General features: G+C 40.5%; 1 protein-coding gene across 7 annotated transcripts in view; it reads right to left on the bottom strand.

Annotated features, from left to right (window-relative positions):
• Positions 1-17,203, bottom strand: part of syne1a (spectrin repeat containing, nuclear envelope 1a) — a 197,484-nt gene extending 180,281 nt beyond the window's left edge. For 4 of the 7 annotated variants that reach the window (XM_088089595.1, XM_088089594.1, XM_088089593.1 and 1 more), the window contains exon 1: positions 1,943-2,416. In XM_088089595.1, the coding sequence (XP_087945721.1) occupies positions 1,943-2,087 (145 nt within the window). In that variant the 5' untranslated portion in view covers positions 2,088-2,416. Of the gene's footprint in view, positions 1-1,942; positions 2,418-16,922 lie in introns of those variants that run through there. The other 3 variants (XM_088089591.1, XM_088089588.1, XM_088089592.1) reach the window with 3 other exon arrangements.
• Between the last annotated feature and the right edge of the window lie 5,332 nt (positions 17,204-22,535).

The following is a 22,535-nucleotide window of genomic DNA, read 5'->3' on the forward strand; positions in this document are numbered from 1 at the left end:
CTTTTGCAGGTTTTCCATAACTGTGGGAACCCTGAGGCCAGCTTAGCAGATTTTTTCTTTGATAAGGAAAACCTCATTAAAATCAAATGCTGTACAAATATTCTCTATTTACATCTACATTGTGTTCACATTCAAAGATAATAAACAGTTGCATTTACACTAAAAAAGTGTATATGCCTACTTTTCCCGCAGAAAATCAGGAACAAAAACGGAAATCAGGAACGGAATCGAGTAAGAATCTGACAGATAAAGAGAAACACTAATGGCATTGGTATAAATAAAATCTTGTCAACTCCAATTCCTGACATATACAAACACTCACACAGGTAAACATAGTATACGGGCATTTTGAGAACTGTATGCTCTGCAGGATTTTTAGAACCAACTACTGCCTCACTGCTGTAATCTCTCCTTCCTGATTCCCTATTGATGGCAAAATTCATTGTTGCTTGCAGTCTGTGTAATAACAACTGGGACTCCTGCAATGGTTACATCTGTAATCGACAAATTCATGTGCAGCTGTCACATGAATCCCATTATAACATACACCAACCAGATGTATAGGCTGCCTGGGACCAATCATGTACAGTGACTGGCACATGTGGCAGTGGTTTTTTTTTCTGTCCCATCTATGCCACAGAGCAATATCCTTGAGATAAGCATGTTATCAGCGAGAGAGGACGTCTGACACAGTGCTTCCCTCTACCTTAATGAAATATGCTGACGCTTTGATTACACTCAAGTTGGTTAGTGTGTCACTAGGTACTGTGGGCAGACAAGAACAGTGAAGAGTGGTGTGCGTGTGTGCATCAGAGAGGCAGGAGGCAGAGGGGGGAGTTGTTCATACATAATGCAGATACATTCACGCAAAGTCATACGTGCCACTGAGCAGGTCCCCGTTCTATGAATTAATCTTTTGATTGGGTCCAGGAGTAATCAAATATTGATGGGCGGTAATATTGGAGGAGAATAGGGAAGATGTACCCCTCCACATCCTGGAGCATGTGTGACGGAGAACATGTCTGCACGAGCGTGGTGCCAGCCTCTCAGTCTCAGGGACGAGGTGACTTTGAACTCTGCGCACACACACTTAAGCACACACACATTCACATTCTTTGAATATCACAAAGGAGAACAGCCATCCTCAGCAACCCAGCCTCACAGCGGCGTTTTAACACACTTGATTACCTTCTCGGCTAATATTGGCTTGTATCATCATTAGTCTCATCTGCAGCCCCTGAGTTCCCACTTTGACCCCCTGCAGTGAAGATGACCTTAATGAGATATCATTCAAATACAGCTTCTTTAAAAGCAACCATTGTGATGCATTCTCTGTTTTTCTCATTTCCCCATAAGATGGATAATGTGACAGGAAACAAATCGAAAAAAACATTATGGTATGTCTTTCAAAATCTAATCTAATTTATCAGGCAGTGAGACAGTCACAGAGAGTGCTGAATGCATGGTATCCAAATACAGATGAGCAGACAGGCGGACCGCCACAGGGTCAAACGGTGAGATAAGAAATCAAACATTTTGACAGTCTGCCTGCTGTGCTGTGACACATGCAGTGAGCTGGTGCTTGTCTACTGGGTGCGCTTGATTCACCTGCTGCAGGCTCAGACCTCAGCGACCTCCCCACACACAGACAGACACACACTCTGCCAAAGTGGAAACGCCCCCCTTCAAATTTCTGCACATTCTGCGTTATGCACACCGTGTCCACAGCCCGAAAAAATCGTCAGGAAGCACTTTGTGAGGAAATTACAAAGCAAAATGCACAGACTCACATACAGCATGCACATACAGTCCATACTGCAGTGCCACATAAAATCACGCACACCCTACCACACATACAAAATACACACACAATATACTTCTTTTTCTCACACTCTTCGTCTCAGTAAGAGGCACACATTTATACACACACTATCCCACTTACCGCGGAGGTAGTGGAAGAACCCCGCCACCAGGTTGAGGGATGTGTTCTTTTTCGGGGAGCCCTCGCCCCCTGCTCGTCGTGCCATCTTGTACCCCAGACTACGCCTCGATTCCCGCCTGCTTTCATGGGGACGTTGAGAGGACATTCACCTCCGGGAGAGAGGCTACACTTGCCCTTGCTCCTGCCCTTGCTGCCTCTCCCTCTCTTATTTTTGGGGAGGTGTCTTAAAAGAGCTCCCTGGAGCGCTGGACCTCCTGAGATGACAGCGGTGAAACTGTTGCTCTGAGGCAAAAGCACAGAGGAAGGTATCACCCTCCTGTTCTTCGTCCTCTGTCCTCTGTCCTGTCCTGCAGTAACGTAACGGGCTGTAGACTCAGTCAGACTCAGTGTTTTTCCTGCCTGTTAAGCAGCTTGGGAGTGTGATGTGAGTGTACGCAAGACTGTTTGTGTGTGTGTGTGTGTGAGAGAGAGAGAGAGAGAGAGAGAGTGGCAGCAGTGCAGTGTCGGCTTGCCTCAGCATCAATCTTTCTTGCTTAGTCCCGCTCTCTCCTTCCCTCTCAAACACTCTCTACCTCTGTCTTTCCCTCCCACGTTCTCTCTCTCTCTCTTAATTTCTCACTGTAGGCTGCGGGAACAATCCACTTCCCTCCAGTAGCCAGCCAATCAGAGTGCGTGGGAATGAGTGATGTCACAGCAGCCCCGTACCGATGTGGAGAGAGAGAACTGAGTAGTGGGGAGGGTGTTGGGTGGGTTGAATGCGACCGTTTAGCAGGTTAGAAGGGGAGGAAGTGTGAGCTCTACTCTGACAGCATTGCGCACACGCACACACACACTCACAGACACACACACACACACACACACACAAGTGCACACACACATGTTCTAACACAGCATCAGGACAGACGTGCAGGAATTCCCTATGTGTTCCCGGCACTCTAATACCCCTCCTCTGTCTGTCTCATCCACACAGATACCATGCAGTGCTCTGAGCTTGCAGCTTTCTACTCTATACAGCCTGCAGGGGAGCACAGTATCACTGGCAGTCATCCTGTCTGATCTGCTACTGTAACATCTTCAAAAGGGATCGGTTTTCATCTCAACCACAGTCGCGCACAGTGTATCTGTCTGTTTGTTTTCTCCCCGGGAGGGAGTACTGTATTGAACAATATACAGTCGAGGTGAATACAATATCTGAGGATAAGTTTGGATGGCATACAGAAGGTAATATTCAGCAAGATAAGAGTTTAAAGTGTCTGAAGACAATGTAGGCAAGTCTAGAACAAAAAAACAAAACGAAAAACAGGGTAAAGGTAGGGTTGACACAAATGACATCCCAATAACATCCCAAAAGCCCCAAATAGCCATTAAATTCAGTAATAGAAATCTAACATTATTCATTAAGCATCAACATAGATTATCATTAGTTTTTCCTCAGACGGGGACATTTATATTTAGCGATAGCTTTGTGACTCCACCTTGCACTCATGTAACATCAGTCAACGTCAGCAGACCAGCACCACTGAAACTGGGACAGTTTGACCACATGTAATATACTGGCAAGATGGTAAAAAGAGAGTCTGAAATAGTTTCAAAGTGTGCCAAAGAAAACTGGCATATATCAAAAACTTACAACAACTTGTGTAAATCACTCGAAAAAAGGTAAGTTACAGCATAGCCATCTTGCAAAGTTTGTTTTTTTCTAGCTATTATGGACAATGTCATGGCAACCTGCATGTTAACAAAGTGACTATTTGTCACATTATTTTGCACGCATTGACTGAAAACATGTTTCAAACCTGAACTACCACCTCGGCGTAATATGCATCTGCACACCAGTCAAGTTGCAGTCACAGTTTACATCTAGGCCTGTAAAAACACGAATGCTTCACACACATTGTTCCCCAGGCAGCACAGTAGATCTGTACAACCGCCACAGTTTGAAGGTGGTAGTATCTGACCAAATGTCTCCCCTTTTGTTTAGGAGTTTTGAAGCTAAGAAATGCTCAGACAAGTGTTTTTGCAGAACATTATAATGTCACAGTGAAGTTGACTTATCACATTTTGGATATAACATGTCATAATTGAGTCCAAGGGGGCTTTTGTGCCAACTTTGAGGTAATTTTCCCAAGGTTTGACAAGGTAACACTGACCTTTGACCACCATCAAATCAATTCATCTTCCAAGAGGACGTTTGTGCCACATTCAGAGAATGTGTTGTTGTGTGTTGCTAAGATATTGTGTTCAAGAGAATGACAGAGATGCAAGGTCACAGTGACCCTGACTTTTGACCTAAAATCTAATCAGTTCATAGTTGAGTCCAAGTGGACATTTATGCCAAATATGACAAAATCCCTTTAAAGCATTCTTGAGATTCAGTGTTCATGAAAATGAGATGGACTGACAAAACCCAAAAACATCTGATGCGGAAAAATAAAAAGTCTGACCCAGGCACGTCTTTCATTAGCCCTCCTTAAAGCTTCAATTAATCGTGGATATTTCTAACTAGGCTTCAATGCCAAAAAAATAATATTCAGGACAGCCCTCGTTAAGACAGTTTTAACCTTCATTCACTCTGAATGTGTGATCTGTATTGCAGTGGAAATGCTGCTTGTAAAACAGCAACATCAAACCAGGTGGAAAACAAAAATCACAGCAGACAAATGGTGATATTGTTCATCCAGCTACTCAGAATTCAGCATTTTAAGAGACACTCTCCAAGCGCAAGGGTTACTGGAGTTGATACTAGGAACTGGATCAGCAGCAAGCCTGTGTTATGGAGCCAAAATTATTCCAACCCCCTCCACTGCTGCAGTAAAATTACAGCAGAAAATACTGGTGTTGCAGTATACTGACCTCTTCTCTTTTTCATAGATTTCTAGTTATGTTTCTGTCTAAACTATATTCTCTCTTATTCTGTATATTTTCCCCATATTTTTTCTCTCATATTCTCTAACACACACGCACACACACACACACACACACACACACACACACACACACACACACACAAGGTCTGGCAATATTAAAAACACTGGGCTCTTCTTTGAAACCATATTCAGAGAGTTTTCAGGAAAGCAATATTCATGCAGAATAGCCTGGTGGGTCTTATATCAGCCTTAAAGATGAAAGGACCATTCATCATTTGTGTGATTTTCCCTTTTGTTCTTTGGGTTCCCCCCATAAGGGATTTTAATTATGAAAGTCATCAATAACCAATGGCAGCTGTCATCCGCTATCTGTCTGCTGATAATCACACTGCTGACACTCCTTCCTTTAACAGCCCTGAAACTGGCCGTCACAGTGCCATCACAAGCCTATCTCACGGACCTGTATTGGAAATAAGTGTCCGTTTCACATGTCTGTATATACACTATTATTACTGTGTATGTGCATGAGTATGTGTGGACAGGTAATATAGATATACTGGGAGTAAGAGTTCAAACAAATATTTGTGCAGTCCTATTTTTCATATTTACATATACATTGCCTTTACTTGCACACCCTGGACTATAAAAACATAATTTTACGGCAGTAAATAGCAGAGTCCAGTGAGACATTCACACTGCACTCACAGTCCTGACTCAATAATATAACTGCAAACTACAGCCAGTCAAAAAGGCAAAAATCTATTGTTCTTTACGTTACGCTGTTTGTGCAGCCCACACAATATCAATGATGTAAATAAATAATGTAACAGACTATTGACTAATGAGCTCATGTATAATTTGTTTCCATTCATAACAATCTCTCCTCCAACTTAAAAGTGTTTTGGTGTCTAATAAATCATTCCTGAGGAGCTACACCTCAATTCAGAAGTGTGAAGGAACTATCCAAGGTGCTGAACCTGTCAATGAGAATCCTTTTAGCCTGGCAATGAACGCAGTACATTTTCAAGGAAACTACAGTAAATGAAGACCAATTATAGACATAGTGGTTCAAAAATAGTGTATAAAAACACAACATTTCTGTTTTTGTTGGTATGTTTTTAAGAATTCTTCCAGTTAGCAGCAGAGAGTGAGAGCGGTGAACTTCCCTGGAGAGCTAAACTGTTTAGAAAAACAACCCCGGGACAAAATCAAAACAAGATGGTGAGGATTCATGGGACTTATTAGGCTTCACCATGGGAGTTTGAAGAAATGCAGGGCGAGCAGGTGCATATACGCGCACACACACACACACACACACACACACACACACACACACACACACAAGCACACAGAGTAAAATAAGCTGAATGGAAACAGAATCGTTTTCCCGTCTACTGTATGTGCAAGAATAAACCCACAGACTCCTTTAGGCTGCAGATCTCAGGAGTGTTTCAAATGAGAAAGAGGAGAGGTGGGGGGGGTTTGAGGGTTAAAACAGACTGAACCTCAGCTGGTCTGGATCCCTAATGGCGCCCCTGGCAGCCCTACAAAACACCAGATCCCTCTCTGAGGTTGTGGAGGTTGGACGTGGGTCAGCGCCCGGCGCTCACACAGGTATGTCTGCGGGGTGTGAGGCTTCCTGAGGAGAGGAGGAACAGCCTCTTTTCAGCCATTAAAAGAAAAACATACGGTCTCCTGGAGGGCGGAGTAACGCTGCTTCTGCTCATATTGTAATCTATTCACCCCAAGGATATTTGGGTTTTCTTTCTGAGCAGCCAAGAATTCTTATTTAGCCTTATGAGGAGTGTATAGACACACAGCGCCACCTAGTGGACAGGCTTTGAGCTTGTAAAGTTCCCTTTGCAAGTGCAAAAGTACAGTATAGCACAGGACAAATGGGGCTGAAAAAATGAATAAGCTCAGCATAAGCTCAGCTTTTAAAATACAGCCTCCCGGATGACCCTGCTCTGCACTTGAGCATCTCTGATCTCTGTTAATCTATTAATGACTCCACAACTCACCAGCCATGATTACGTTTGGTCAGATCAGACAGGCGCTCCTGCAGAAGGTTACACACTCTGCTGTCAAGAATTAATTTAGTAATGCATTAATTTAATTATATCATCTTAATACAATTCAAGCTGGTGGATATATAAATTCAAAGAACAGTACCATGGAAGATTGAACAGCTCTAGTAAGAGTCTTAATGGCAGTGTTGATACTATGCTGCTGTTAGATTTCTCTAATGCATCTTCTTCTGCAGTATATTAATGGAACATGCCTGTTAAAGCTATCATGCACTAAAGGGATGCCTTGTTGTGTACTAGAGAGGTAACCTGTAATTGCTCCATACTCAAACACACATCAAGCACATATCCAACACACACACACACACACACACACACACACACACACACACACACAAGCCACCACACTGACACACAAAATCATTTAACAGGTTTTGGTGGCTTTTCTGCTCCTCTTCTCCTCCCAACAGCTTCTTTATCCACTTCCTGATTCCAGCTCTTCTCTTTCACCACCAACAATTCCTAATTTAAAAAACCCTTCTCTGCACTTCCGCCAGAGCACTTTAGCCCTTACACTCAATAACACCCTCTATCACACCCTCAGCACGTCCACTCAACCCTCACGTGCCCATTCAGCCTCTCTATTCGCAACCCCACTTCATTTACAGCACATTTTTACCAGTCCCAGCATAAGTGCTGAGACGGAAGTCCAAATGCCAACCCATTAGCATAGCTAATTACATTTCAGTAATAATGACACCGCATTAAAGAGAGTAAGAAGGGGGGAACAAGTCAAAGTGATTATCAAAACAACCCCTTTCCTCTTTCAAGCACCATCACTCCCTTTTCAGCGCCAGATGTGCAGAGAAGGCACTTTGTTGGTAACAAAAATGTCCAAATATCACAGTGTTCATTAAAGCCAGGCCACTGATACAGTAATTTCAGCTATTTCAGCACCTGCAGTACTGACACGCACACACACACACATACACACACACAGCAATGAAGCAGATGAGCATGCCAGTGAATAAAAAAAAGCATTTATAATGTAATTGTTAAAAAAATTATAAAATTAAAAATTTAACAGTGGCTTTGAACTAATGCTGCTCAATATGTAAATAAAATCATATTACAATTATTTTGACATGTATTGTTTCATGAGGTGCAATTTTAGAGGGAATTTTTGCATTTCATTTACACTGAAAAAATCTAAAAATTATAATTGATTTTGCTGGGGTCTGAAACAAACAAGCATGTCCCCTTATGTCTGACTGCAGGCACGGGCATCTCTGTATACCAACAACGCTTCTTTTATAATGCTATGATGAAACACATTTTACCTTTATCAAAAATTGTAGCCTTTGCGTTTTCAAAAATACTTGACCATATTGTGATGTAAATAATATTGTGTTTAATTGTACATCCCTAGTTTGAATAAATCCATTTGAAAAACTATCATCACCTAAGGTGAAAATTGAATATCATTTTAAACAGTTAATTAGATTTATTTCTGATACGGATGCTGCAGAAAGCCAAATAATTTCCTGTGGCAAAACAGTGTTACATTGTGCATTATTGGATTTGAGCTAAACATTTTCCTCCTACTTTTCAGGAGCACTTTTATCAGGTGAATACATTCTGCTGAACAAAACCACATTTTAACACCATACACAAACATAATGAAAATGCGTCTGATACAAAGCATCTATTCCCCAGGAGCACCAGGGGTCATATCAAAACGCCACTCAGTGGCACTAAGAGCATTAGAAAGACTCAATTTGGCTTTGAAAAAATATTTCAGCTTGATGTTTCTCTGGTGCTCTCTCTATGATTGTGTGGGTGATGATTTTGTGTGTGTGTGAGTCTGTGTGTGTGTGTGTATGTGTGTGTGTGTGTGTGGGAGTGCAGGAGTGGGTCAGACAGTCTAAGCTCTTTATCCAGGTTCAGTGGCCCGCCACACATTACAGGGACGAGTAAAGGGAAAGGACTGGCGTCAGCGCACTAAATAAATCACTGTGGCCAAAGCAGTAAATTCAGTTATAAGTCCCGTCTTTGCTTTGAGAAAAAAAAAATACTGAGTGGAGCAGAGCCAGAATCATCTACAAAATCCTGTCGCACACAACCACTTGAGTGTATTTACTTTTATCCAACTGAGTCCATTTTCTGTTTTATTTCTTTTTGCAGCCAGCAGATGCATGCCTTTTGTTTTACTCTAACAACAACCACCTGTCCAGTTAGTAATCCTATTCTGTTGAGGCATTATTCATTTCCTTCAAATTCCTTAAACGTTGCCTGAATGCACACTTTTTCTCACCGAACATTCTTGAATTATTAAAAGCAGCAAAACAGGGTTTGTTGTGTCAGGTGGCAGGTTGTGTTTGTGTATGCAGCAGGAAGCCTCAGAGCAAGAAAGGGCCCAAGGGGACAGATGTCAGCCTGCAACACAACAGGAAACAGCATTCTGGAGATACAGCATCTCCATGGCTTTGTTTTGCATTGATGGTAAATGAAAAGGGATCACGGACTCCCTCCCTCCAGGAACATGGTGACTCAATCCAAGAGTAAACAATGACACTACATGAGCAGAGAAAGTACCTGATTGAGTAGAGATATGTGTACAAGATATGTTTCCTTTTATAAAAAGGATAATACAATTCAGGCTAACTGAGGCGTACTTTGAATGTCAATGCTGTTTTCAATGAGACAGATTATATGAAAATATCTACTGCTGTGATAAACCCAAACCATCTGGTGCTCCAAGCAGATTAACATAAAAGCTGGGAATGAGTTATTTTTACTACTAACTCAGGTATGCTGAAATCATCACATTAACCGGCCAGCTGACCTCTCAGAGGTCACCATCTGACCTCTATTTAAAAACCTTCCAGTACTAAATGGCCCGCCAGAGGCTGAATTTTCCACCATCCTATCACATTGTGACAGGTGAAAAAAAGGGACAGAGGTGTCTGTGGGTGAAAGATAAGAGCATGCATGAGACTCGAAGTATTACAGACGGAGGCTGAATGTGCCTTGAGGTCACAGGCTGAGGTGTGAGGATTTTATCTGTGAGGAGGACATTGTTCCGTACGTCCATCAAAACTATCTGATGCCTCAATCTGACAGACAGAATCAGAGACGTTTTAGAAAAGCTGAAGGAACTGTATCATGAGATCAGTGAGGCTCAAAGCTGTAACCGTGCTCCGCATTGAATGTAATGGTCCACGCTGGGTGGACATCTGTAAGGATCTTTGTGTGGCCAGTTTCATTAAATGATGTTTGTGTTGCATAATATTTTAGGCAATCTACCCTGTGAAGTTCAGCTAAAGCAACAGACATCAAATTTGGCAGAAACACTTCACAGAAATACCAAAAGGGGGTGTCATTTCTTTAAGGGACACTGCAGAATTTCAGCCAGCTGTGTTGTCATAACAATGTGGGAACTGTGAGTAAATGAGCTGTGGTAAACCTCTCTTTATCTTACATGTGCCCAGATCTCTCTGCTCATCTGACAGCTTAAATCTGCCAGATGACGCGTTTTGTGTCATCTAGGAGATCTGAGCTGTGTCTGAGGCTGTTGCTCGCACTACAAATTGTACTTTCACATTTTAGTGCGTCTATCAGCACAGGTGCAGAGAATAAAAGTGTAGATCAAGAGAGAATCCACTCCTCTCTCTCTCTCTCTAAAACTCAAACCAAACTCAGATCTAACAATAAAACTAGACAGTGACGATTGAAAAAAACAGATTCAGTAACTGAATTGCTTATTTCACGACTAAAATGATTTCAGAAACATATTTTAGTGCACTGTTTTGCTGTAATATGAGAATTTGTGAACAAGAAGGGGACGCCATACTGTTTCCTGTATTGGTTGAAAAAACTGTGTAAGACTAGGCAGTGCTGATCAACTATAAACCAAGATTCTGTTACTACACTGCCAAATTCTGACTAAAAAAGTGAATGAAACATATTTTAGCTTACTGTTTAACTTTTATTCAGTATCATTTGTTATCAGCCAGCCGCCATATTATTTATTGTGTCAAACGGTGTTTATATAAAGAGCAGTGGATACAGCTTTGGAGGTGGGGCCCCATTCATTCCTATGAAAGTTGCTCAGTGGCACATGAAGCTAAAAACTAACTACGCCAACTTCCAGCTTAGCGCTCTGCAAATTTAAAAGGTATAGTTATTTAAATGTGCAGTTCTTGTAGACTTTTGAAATCTCATTGGACCAAATGGGTCATATCATGACAATGAAATGAGTATTTTCATGGGAGTTTGATGCTCAAGAATATGTATACACTAATAAGGCTATGGGGAAAAAAGTCTTTTTGGACCCCATGGCATCATGTGCCGAACCCCAACGCTGTAATTCCATGTTTGGCCACTATGTAAATTTGGCTTCAAGGCCCAGCACTGTTCCTGGGGGCTTTAATGGACCTCCTCCAATTTAGTCATCCACCAGCAGGAGCATTTATTGCACCAGTCCGCACAGAGCATTCTGGTAGTTTCCTCACTCTTGAGCCAAAGTGAACATCACAGCCATTTTTCTCTTTTCTCCTGTCATGACACACTATTTGTATCTTTCTACTGCATATACAGTCCACTTTTATGAAAAGACCATCTTTCGAGCAGTGAAATACTCCTATTTAAAAAAAAGAGAGAGAAAAATAATCAAGTGTCATTTTCTTTCCTCCTGTTTTCAATCGTTTTAAAAAAAAGATGCTCATGTTTGACATTTTGCTTTGCTGAACTAACATTTTTCAAACACATTTTGACCTTCATGAAGGTGTGATCTTTGACAGAAGGGTTTAGATTAGATGAAGGTGGGTTCACCCTCCATATTGTATAGGTGGGACCCTCAGTGACCTAATCTTGTGATATGTCTCTCAAACCCTCACTGACTGTCAGGTCAAATAGATAACAATCTGATCTGCAATAGAGGCTGTAACGGAGAAACTACCATGGACTTGACATACTAAATACCTCTTAGAACACACACACACACACACACACACACACCATTTTATCAAACATAATGTCCTGTTACAGAAGCAGAAGCTGAACAAGACATGGCCAATAAGCCCACAGGGCGAAGAAAAAAAAGCCTGTGCTGGCTGTCATGCGACTGCCGCTATGGCAACGAGTCATAAACACAATCTGGAAAGACAAGAAGAAGAAGCAGCAGAATATATAATATCTTATGCTGCAGCTCTGTCACACACTGGCCTTACTGCCTCAGTTCTGAGGATACAACAGAGTAATGGCTTCATGTTGGGCAGCCTTGAAGACTCGCTCTGAGTCTGTTTAACCACTCAGCTAAACTGCTGACTCCCAGTGGTGTGATTGGGGGGGGGGGTGCACTGCAGCTATTTTTAACACAGTGTGTTTGTTTCGGTGTCTGTGCGCGAGCGTGGGCACATATGTGTGTGTGAAAAGCTGTGGTATCCGGAGCCGCAGACGATAAATGGTGGTGTCAGAACTAAACAGGAGGCTGGCATGGCTCAAGGTGACCGTCTGCTTGGTCCTTCTTTGGCTGCGGTCGAACCATAATGTCGCCCCTGGCAACAGGATGTCACCCTGGCACTGTGCCAACCTGAGGATCCATGCCAGTCCCACCAGCAATCAGGAGCTTAAAAACTGGTGTGTGGGCTCTCTCTCTCCCCTCTGCTTGTCCAGTCTCATTTTCTTGCTTTTCTCTCTCTTCCCTGTTTCATCCATCTGATACACTCAGTGTGGCACTCATTTCTTCCAGACATGCAGACCTCTGCTGCCTTTGACCTTTACTCTTGTCTTCACCATTTTTGATTTGTATCATCCTTAACCAGACTGACATCAGATGCTTATAAAAACTAAACAATACTGCAGAATTTCCTAAAATTTCACATAGACAAATCTATATACGTGAAATCATCCCCATTTAAAAATTTTCTTTGATATTTGTTTTTAGTTAAATGAAGTCTCTTGGACATGTAATTCACAAGAAATGTATTTGGACCATTCATCGTGATAACCTGTTTGGTAATTTGTCTTCTACATGATTTTAAAATGCTTTCTTTTTGGTTTACTGATTTATTGTCTTCATTGTTCATTTTCAGTCTGTCGCTTTGACTCTCTATGTTTGACTTTGTGTTATTCTGTAACTTTGTCTTTTCAATGAAGCTGAATTGAAAAAAAGCTTTTAATAGGAGCAGAAGCACACAGAATCAGAATAGAAGAGCATTATATTGTTAAAACTCATTAATAAAATCATATGTATACACGAAAAAATACTGCAGCATTTCGCCAAATGCTGTGACTGCCCTCAGCATAACCGCAAAACCCAAACTGATCGTGAAACTGGGTCTGCTGCAATCTCCATCAGTATTATCTGATCACAAGCAAATTGCCAGTACAGGATTACACACAGCCTATACATAGCAAAATCAACCAGGTGCTCCTGACACAATGAGACTTAGCAAACTTGTCCGCTTGATAGGCCAGCAGACGGCAAAACCCAGAGGCGTAGGCGGGGATGCACGCCTCTGCCGCCCATGACGGAGAAAACAGGTGAGAAATTGAAATAGGAAAAACAGTGCATCGCTTTTCTCATTAATGAGAGACAACAAACACGGCAAATTCCTCAGCATATGGAGGAGTTCAAGCTGGGAGGTGTTCAAAGCGGACTCGCCGTTCTCTGCCATATGGTGTCACTAATTGCTGTTTTTTCACTGCAACAGAGAGGTACACCAAAAGAGATGGTTGAAAGGAGAAAAACACAGACCCAAAACTAGGGCAAAAGTTTTGACTGTTTTGATGTTTCACTGAGTGGTTACTAACAGCTTCCAAATTGAGCCTGAGGGGAGTATAGTTCATTTCATGGTATCTGGTGATTTTGTGGAACGTGGCTAATTTAGAACATTGTCCTCCCTTGAGAGGAGGACTAAAATATGTTAATCTAATCAGGCTTTAAAAGATACACAAATGACATTAGATTACCTATATTTAACTCTCAGGTGGTGAGAAATTAGATAGCAATCAAGTTTCTCCCATAACGTGAACAAAACACATCAATAAAGAAAATTTCTGAATGCTTATGATGCTGGAGAGCCACGATTACTGCAACCTTGAGAAATGAAAAGCAAGCCCCCCTGAACAAAGGCAACATTGATTTCATTTAGCGCCGTCATTTGGGACCAAGCCCAGGACTACCTATAGAAACACTGCAAGACACCAAAGACGAGGCACACATGCTTAGGTTATGGTATGTTCTCTTTATGCTATGAGTTGTTTTATGTTCACACTAATAAACACATAAGTGCTCCTCTTTGATTCTTACAAAATGTCTGGATGATATCATCACAGGTTCAGCTCTCATCTCCCAGGAGATGGATGCCAACCAGTACACATCAAATAAAATGTCAAATTAGATTCGACTTGCCCCCCTGTAAATACGCTAATGTGATCACGCACCCTGAGAGAGAACAGAACATAAAGAGGGATTCATGATTCATGCACACCAAAGGGCAGCAAGTCCACCAGCAGGAGACACCTCAAGTAATTCAGCAGCCATCTACACTGTCTAAGCATCTCTGTGACTATGTTAAGGCACTTGTCCATTCATCTGTAAGAATAACCACAGCAACAAGAGCAGTCTTAACTGAAATGTTTACATGCCACGAGACATCATCAACAAAGCAACTGTTAGTGCAGGATGTTTGGTGTAATTAGATAATGTGGACACACCCCCAACATGCAGAACCATGTCACAAGAGTATTTCTGAAGTAAGCAACACTTTGGACAAAGTGGCAGTATTTACATCTTCTCGTTTACTGCCTTGTGGTATTAAATGAAGGAATACATCAGCCATAAAATGATCATTTGTATATAAATTACTGTTACATCCCATTTGTTAAGGAAACTGTTTTTTTTCGCACCCCTCCACGATGAACTGAGAATCCAAAAACTGAGAAAATCCTCTGTGAATTGTAGTAAAGGCACCCACATTAAAAAAAAAGAAAAACTAAATTAAAAGATCCATTTACAAACTTGGGAAGCTGTATAATATTTTATCTGCACACAAAAAAGGTCACATATCTTTGTAAACTTACCAGGTGTTACAGATAATATATAGCCATAAAGGAGTCCGCTGCATGTAGATACCTTCAGGAGTCACATTTAAACTTCACCCACAAAATGATCATTTGTAAATCAATTACTCACACCACATTATGTTGCCTTAGTGATGAAACCTTTGTTTTTTCCACACCTGTGTGCAGCAAAGTAAAATGGCTGTTTTTATCAATGGAGATTGTCTTTGAAGAGTGCATAGAAAAGTTTCACTTTCGGTTCAGTTTTATAAGCCAAAATGCATGTGTCTGGGAAGTACTAAGCATATGACCAGCTAAATGAGACTTGGATTATACTGCACGAGTTGTTTGAGTTTGTGAATGGATGTATTGATTTAGTTTTGCTGTAAACGCAGACCCCTTTTGCTTCAACTCATCAAGAGTTTCCTGTTTTTGGATTCTTCGTTCACCAGAGGTGTGTGAGAAAAAAAATTGTTTTCTTCACAGGTTCAACGAAACACGGGGTGAATAACATACAAATGATAATTTTTTTAGGTTAAAGTATTCCTTTACAAGAGAATAAATGGCCTCCCTTAAAGCTACATTTTCACTATAATCTTTTTTCAGTGTAGATTATATATTATACAGCTTCACAAAACAGGGATGATTTTTTTTGGGTAGTGAATTTCTCTTCGTACATCAATAATAGAAAGATTTTACACCACTGCAATGTGATAAAATGTCTGATTCCCCAAAAATATGTATCATTACATCAATCTGTCGCTGCACTGCAGAGATATCTTAAGGAGAGGCTTCTAAAATTAGATCAATCGGAGCACAATCGGGATTCAAAGTGTGCACCCACACCTGCACACAGTGATGCAGCGGAGCCACGTGGCTCTGCTGATGCTGTTCTCAGCTTTCACAGAAACTGCCACCTCAGAAGCCACACAGGGAGCAGCCATATTGGCTCTCAGCTCTGGTGTCACCTGACTGTCCTGCTACTTTGCGAGTGTCATCAATCTGATCCTTTCAGTGAGGGAGGGACGTGTGACTCACAGAAATACACTGCTTCACAATTAACAGTTGTGAAATAGTTATAGTTCATAAAAGATACAACCGCACTATTTGATTTCTAGGATGGGGAAAAGACTAAATAAACGCTGATATCTGCTGCAAGTACAGCGCACAATTGAAAGTTCAGTTAGAGGAGAGGTGAGATAAGATTAGAGAGTCAGGATGGATAATTTGAATGTGCCAACGGTTAAATAAAATACACATATTGCTGCAATTCACACCAGTGTTATTGCCACAGTGAGCTATATCTACAGCAGACTGAGGACATGACTTCATCCTGTCAGCTTCTTGGGGATTAGCTTTTCTATTGTCTGCTTCCCGGTCTATCCACATACAGAAACACACGCGTGCACATACTGCTCTTGATTTGTGCACATGCAAGCATGCACACACGGCAAACACGCAGCAAGCATGTGCACACGAAAACACAGCCAGTAGGTGCAAGACCAATGTAATAATTATTCTTCTTCCCACATACATTTTTTTAATTGATTTTTATGCCACTGAATCTGCCATACTGCATAATTATATGCACAGACTAACAGCTTCATGCATCTTCATCTCCATCTATATTCTCTTATCATGAGGAAAAAACTCCACCGAAAGTCAAGCAACTTAAGCACTGATAGCAACTGACTGTTAGACAAATCGTAACTGATTATAATCTATAACTGTGCTGTGTTTTTGAGCATTGCATGCTCTGACACCACATATCTAATTCAGGTATGTCCTTCCCATGCCAAACATTTACACACATAACTACACATAACTACAACAACGACACTCCACAGATAAAAATTACAAGGTTATAAATGATAAGATGCATATAAGACATTTTTTTAAGTAATTGTAAGTGTCTCTAGCTCATATTGTTTTGCTGTGTCATGCCAAGCACTAGGTCACCTCTAAAAACGCTGCAAACCAAAGTGGAGCAGTGTCAGTGAGTAAGCATTTTACACCTACCTTGCAGCTTCTGCATCACATTGGCAATATCCCGAGCAGTTTGTCCGTAGTGCCTGGGTGATGCCATGCTGCTATCCTGAGGTCACTGAAGTCACGTCCCAACTCCAGTGCGTCACCCTGGCAGGGCTCTCATGCTGTGACAAGTCCTCAGATTGGACTGCAGTAGTTTTGTGTTTTAACACTGACTGCAGGCTATCAAGGCTGAATGACGTTCATGTTGCTGTATTTCTCTTTCCAAGTCATCCCTGTTGCAGTGGCAGGCTGCAATCCTCACACTGATGGAAGCTCCTCCCTCTGATGATGATGTAAGTGCATACAGTATGTGTGTATGCGAGCAATCACATACAGTATGCCTTTCACTTCTGCAGACAACACAGCTTCCTGGTCTGCATGCACTGCCACCTGCTGTCCAATCAAAGGGGATGGCTCTTCCTTCTCACTGAGACATCAGGACCAATAGCATGCCAGGTATCTTATAATGCCAACTGGTGCTGCTGTGTGTTGTGTTTGGGAGCGTGGGAGAGAAAGTGTTTCCCAGCAAGTGACAGAGGGACACAACAAAGGAAGAATAGGACAGAATTAGCTGCAGCAAACCTCACCTCTGATGGCAGCAACACACTTCTCACCCTATGTTAAAGGTAAAAATCCACCCTGAAACAGAATAGACATTATAATGTTCCTGTTGCCAAATCAGAGTTTAAGGACTTAAACTGATGATTTCAGGTGACACTTTGTTGGGTTGCTTCAAATTTATTAGAGACTGCTTTATCAATTTTTCCTGGTCACCTTCTTGCTCACCCTATTGTTAGTAATATTGTTTTGGCTTTCAAAGGGGTCCCCTTTTAATTAATGAATTAATTTAATTATAACCTTCTCTTGTAATGCGGGGTGCTGTTGTTGGTGGAAGGTTAGGCTTGGAGTGAAAAAAAAGGTGACCTGTAAACCAGCAGTATGTTCATTGTTTGTTTATGTTTTGCACTGATAATTTTTTTTAAACAAAAACGACAAAAATATTACTTCTATATGACTGGGTAATTGGAGCAAAACATGATAACTCCTTGAAAAGTCACAAGAAATTGTACACAAAAGGAAAGCCTAAATACAACAGATAACAAATAACTATTATAGAACAAACCAGTAGAGACAAATTCAAAGCATGGCAAGACTTACAAAAATTAGGTCAGTGTTAAATGTTTTGAAACAAGATGGGCTAAATGGCTATGCTATGGAAATTGAAATCATGGTGGCAATTGAGGAAATTAATGTTTTCGGGTAAGTGTAGATTGGTGGATGTATACATTATATATGTACATCAATGTACGAATATGTATGGTTATTTAGCTATTATTTATGTTTGGTTATCTTGTAAATTCCTACTGAGTTTCTCTGAGATGTACTTTCCTTTTTTTCTTTCATTTTTTGATTATATCTTAATACAGTTATTTTATCTTTATTACTTGAAGGACTAAAACTAGAAAAGTATGATGGATGAACCCAATAATGATGTAACTCTTGTACTAAGCTGATGAGGATAAAGTATTTAAGTAAAGCATAAAAAAAGTTTTATTTGGATGCTGGGCTTCCAGCTGTGACTCAGAAAATGTCCTTGTATCTTAGTGTGCTCTCCCAGTTTGCTGTGGGTTGCTCTGCTTATTGAGCCGCTCCAGGATTTATCTCATGACATCATCGTTTCCATCTTCTCCACTGCTGCTTGAGTTTAAGAGGGATTTGTTCTAATTTACAAATCAAAACCTGGGCAACAACTTCTCTAAAATCCTAATGGGAATTTAACACTTGAGTGATTTTTTTCCTTTCAAAATAAAATGTTAGGACATATAAATTTAGTAGTCTGAAAGACAATCAGTGATACAAGTAAACAGTCGATCAAAACACACCCCTGCCAATAAAATCTCCCCAAAACTCTATATCCGATATATGCTACAGCACAGCAGATCAATGCCACTCTCTGAAATGCAGGCGGGAGGTGTGATGAACCACTCTGCTCTGAGCACTTATCGCGATGTGTAATCCCATTAGACAAGTCCTTTCATCATCATCTCAGGAGAGCTCTTAGAGGAGCTGAAAGGGGAGCTACACAGCTCCGGCCAGAGCCTCATTCAGCAAAGTGAGAGACGGAGGAGTGGGCATGAAAAATATAGATAAATTATTATTGATTTCAGATCCTGAGCTCAATTTTGGTGAATGAATGATACTGAATAAATGCACAGATGTAGTACATGTTGAATTCAATCTGTTGTGACGACAGTGTAGTGCAATCTGCTTCTAGGATTAATTTATGGGATGGCTTTATGTTAATAAGCTTGTGGCATTAGCAGCAGGGGACTGAGGGTGATTTTATGGATGTGAATCTACATGACAACAGAACAGCTATCCACAAGCTATTTGTAAGACCAGGTTTCTTGATCTCTGCATTGACTATGCTCTCTTTTGAAGCTTTGCTTTGTACCGTTTGTCTACAGTGACTGAGTAAACACGATGCTCACTAGGGGGAAAAACACTCTTTGCCAGAAATGATGTAGGGGGAGGGTTGATAATTCAGATTTAGGAAATGTTGAACGTGAAAAACTCAATCATTCTCAAAAGAAGGCAACAGCATATTATAGGATATTCCTGGCAAAGCTAAACACTAAATAAATTCTCTATGCAAGTTAATTGTTGTCAATAAAAATGACGATAAGTTATGGCCTGAATATGCCATATACAAGACAAAAATGCATATATCAATGCAAATTACCTACCTACCCAACCACAACTATTACTGCAAATCAATTACCTTGGTAATTTGACCTCAACCCACTCAGTAACAACTAAATCATCACTTTATCTTGCATACAATGCATACAATAACCTAACCACTTTGTAGTCATATTCACAGAATCAGCTGTTTGACTTGCCCGTGTTATAAACTGTGGGATTGGCTAGCTCCTCTGCAGCAGGGACGGACTGCTGATTCCTACATTTTTACGCAGCTCAGCTTGGGGTGACCTCTACCGTCCAGTGCCCCTCAGCTCCAAATGCATTCAGCAGAGGGGAGAGCAGACGTTGCTGCAGCAGAGGGGAGCAGAAAGCAGAGACAAAGCACACAGGTCAATAGGAAATCTTCCTGTAGTGGCCAGACTCTTCCCCCATTAAGATCTGTTTCTTATCTAATCATTGCACAGGCAGAGAGCTGGGACCATGACGGCCCGTGTGGTAATCTCATCCATGCATAGTCAGCAGTTTCCTAAAATCTCATTAGAAAGTTTGTTGTCAACCTGCATGTCAAAATCAACATAATGCAAAAGAGAGAAATGCTGCTCAGTAACTCTATTTTATGTACTGCAAATAAGATGTCTACATAAGCCATTTAATCTAGTACTGATTTTTCCTTAAGCAAAAATGAATCTTTTAGACTTGCAAATGATGTTAAATTAAAGTTATTTGTGTAGACCAATGTAGACCAAGGTTTTAAGACATCAAAAATATGCAGATTTAACTCTTTCAATCCCCCTCTAAATAGGTTTTGACTGGAAATATTGCAAAAAACACACATGAAATCTGTGCCTTATGACCAATCCCCATTAAACTGAAAAATGTACATAAGGGTGTTTTTTTATTTGCTTTAAATGTGGAGGATGATGTTGTGCATGTATGCAATATAATAATCAGCAGCACTGTAGCCCAGCAAGCACACTGTATGGAACACGAAAACAAGCAATTTGCATGTAAATATGTTACCATGGCTCATACATTATCTCTGCAGAAAAATGCAGTTTTTTTGCTTACGTGGATGGGTTTTATTCCTTTCATTTTTAATATTTGTGTAGTCTGCATGTTTAATGGTCAGGTTGGGGTGTACCTGCTCTCTGATGCTTTTAGGCCAGTGATGACATGCTATGAAGTTATCCTGGAGTATAACTCCATCTACTGGTGAAAGAGGAAACAAAGTGGAGACTGTCAAGACTCTGTGTCTGGTGGTTGGCTAAGACTCTCAACATATCCAAATCTAACTGACTACAGTGCTTTTAAACAAAACACAAAATATAACTTATCCCTCTTCCTTCTGTATTATCTTAGTTTATCATTCATTTGTGCAAAGCAAATTTCCTTTGGGGCAATAAAGGTTTTCATTCATTCATTTATGCATAAGTGTTGTCTTGCAGTGACAAAGTTTCAGTTTGGGACACTTATAAGATATATTGATTTATCAAATCTAACAACATGGAAAATCCTTACTGTTCTGTATGTTTCTTTAAACATAGCAATAATGGTCCCCGTTAATGCGGGCAATGTCAAAAATCTAGAGACTTCGTTTATTTTTTTTTCTCCGTCTCTATTTTGCCATTGCTTTGTTTACCTTGCTCGTTTACTTTTTGTTTTAATTATGGTATTTAACCTTGGTTTATATTTATTATTAATACTGATTTGTGATCTTTTTCTTTACTTAGTATGCTGAACATGGACATGGAAGGACAAAAAAAGATAAGTATGTGATTGGGTTGTAAACATCTCCAATGTGCTGTATGTTGTATGTGTGAGTTTTTTTTCATATTGAATAAATTAAAAGTTCAACAAAAAAAAACAGCAATAATAGAATACATCTGTCATTGCTGCCTTCATCCTTGAAGTCCTTACAGAAAGCTAAGATTTAATATCTTGCTGCACACTGTGATTTCCCATCACTCTACCCAGTGACATTTTGATAAAGGCCATGAACTTTAGTTATGAAGCTCAAAGAATGTCTCCTCCACCTATCAGCCCGTTACACTCCCTCCAATTACTCTATAATAAAACACAATGGCCACACATACCCTACTTCACAGTGTTAAGGGTGTTAGTTGGTTATTTTGGACAGGTTTTACAACACAGCGACAATTAAAGGAAGTGCCTTTGGTTGGGCTATTCTGTCTCTATTTATTTGCGAGCCAGAGAGCTGAAGCTTGTCAGCTTCTTGGTATAATACACTCACAAAGACATTGCATCAAATCTGAGAATTTTTCATCCTAGTGGACAAGATCAAAAGGTTGGCTTGATCAGTAGTAGACAACGTATTTAGATCTTTTACTCGATTAAAAGTAGTAATACTGCAATGAAAGAATACTCCTCTTCTTACTGAAAAGAACTCATCACTCACATAGAGACTATTTGTATCGTCACAGCTCAACTCTCATTTATTCAGTCCAGTGTGCTCGGTGCTTCCTAAACACAAACATAGTAGAGGTAAAACTTATCTATATTCACTTCAAAGCCAGACTTCAATTCTAAGTTTTTGTATGTTTGTCTGTTTGGAAATGTGTTTGGGAAGTACTAAGGCTACAACTGGAAAAATGAGACTTGGATTATACTGCATGAGTTGTGTGAGACTTTGTAAAAAGGTATTTTAACATAGTTTTGCTGTTGTTAAATGTGATCCCCAATCAATCAATAAATCAATACATTTGCCATTATCTGTGAGAGCATGCGAGAAAAACAAAGTGTTCTTCAAAAAAGCTCATGAGGCATGACTGATTGATTTACAAATTGTCTTTTTGTGGGTGAAGTATTCCTTTAAGTAAAAGAAATAAAAATTTTAGTATCAAAATATACTTAAAGTCCCAAAAAGTAAAAGTACTC

Source organism: Plectropomus leopardus, chromosome 16 (genome assembly GCF_026936395.1).
Source record: "Plectropomus leopardus strain MGB_pleo_1.0 chromosome 16, ASM2693639v1, whole genome shotgun sequence".
Lineage (NCBI taxonomy): Eukaryota > Metazoa > Chordata > Actinopteri > Perciformes > Serranidae > Plectropomus > Plectropomus leopardus.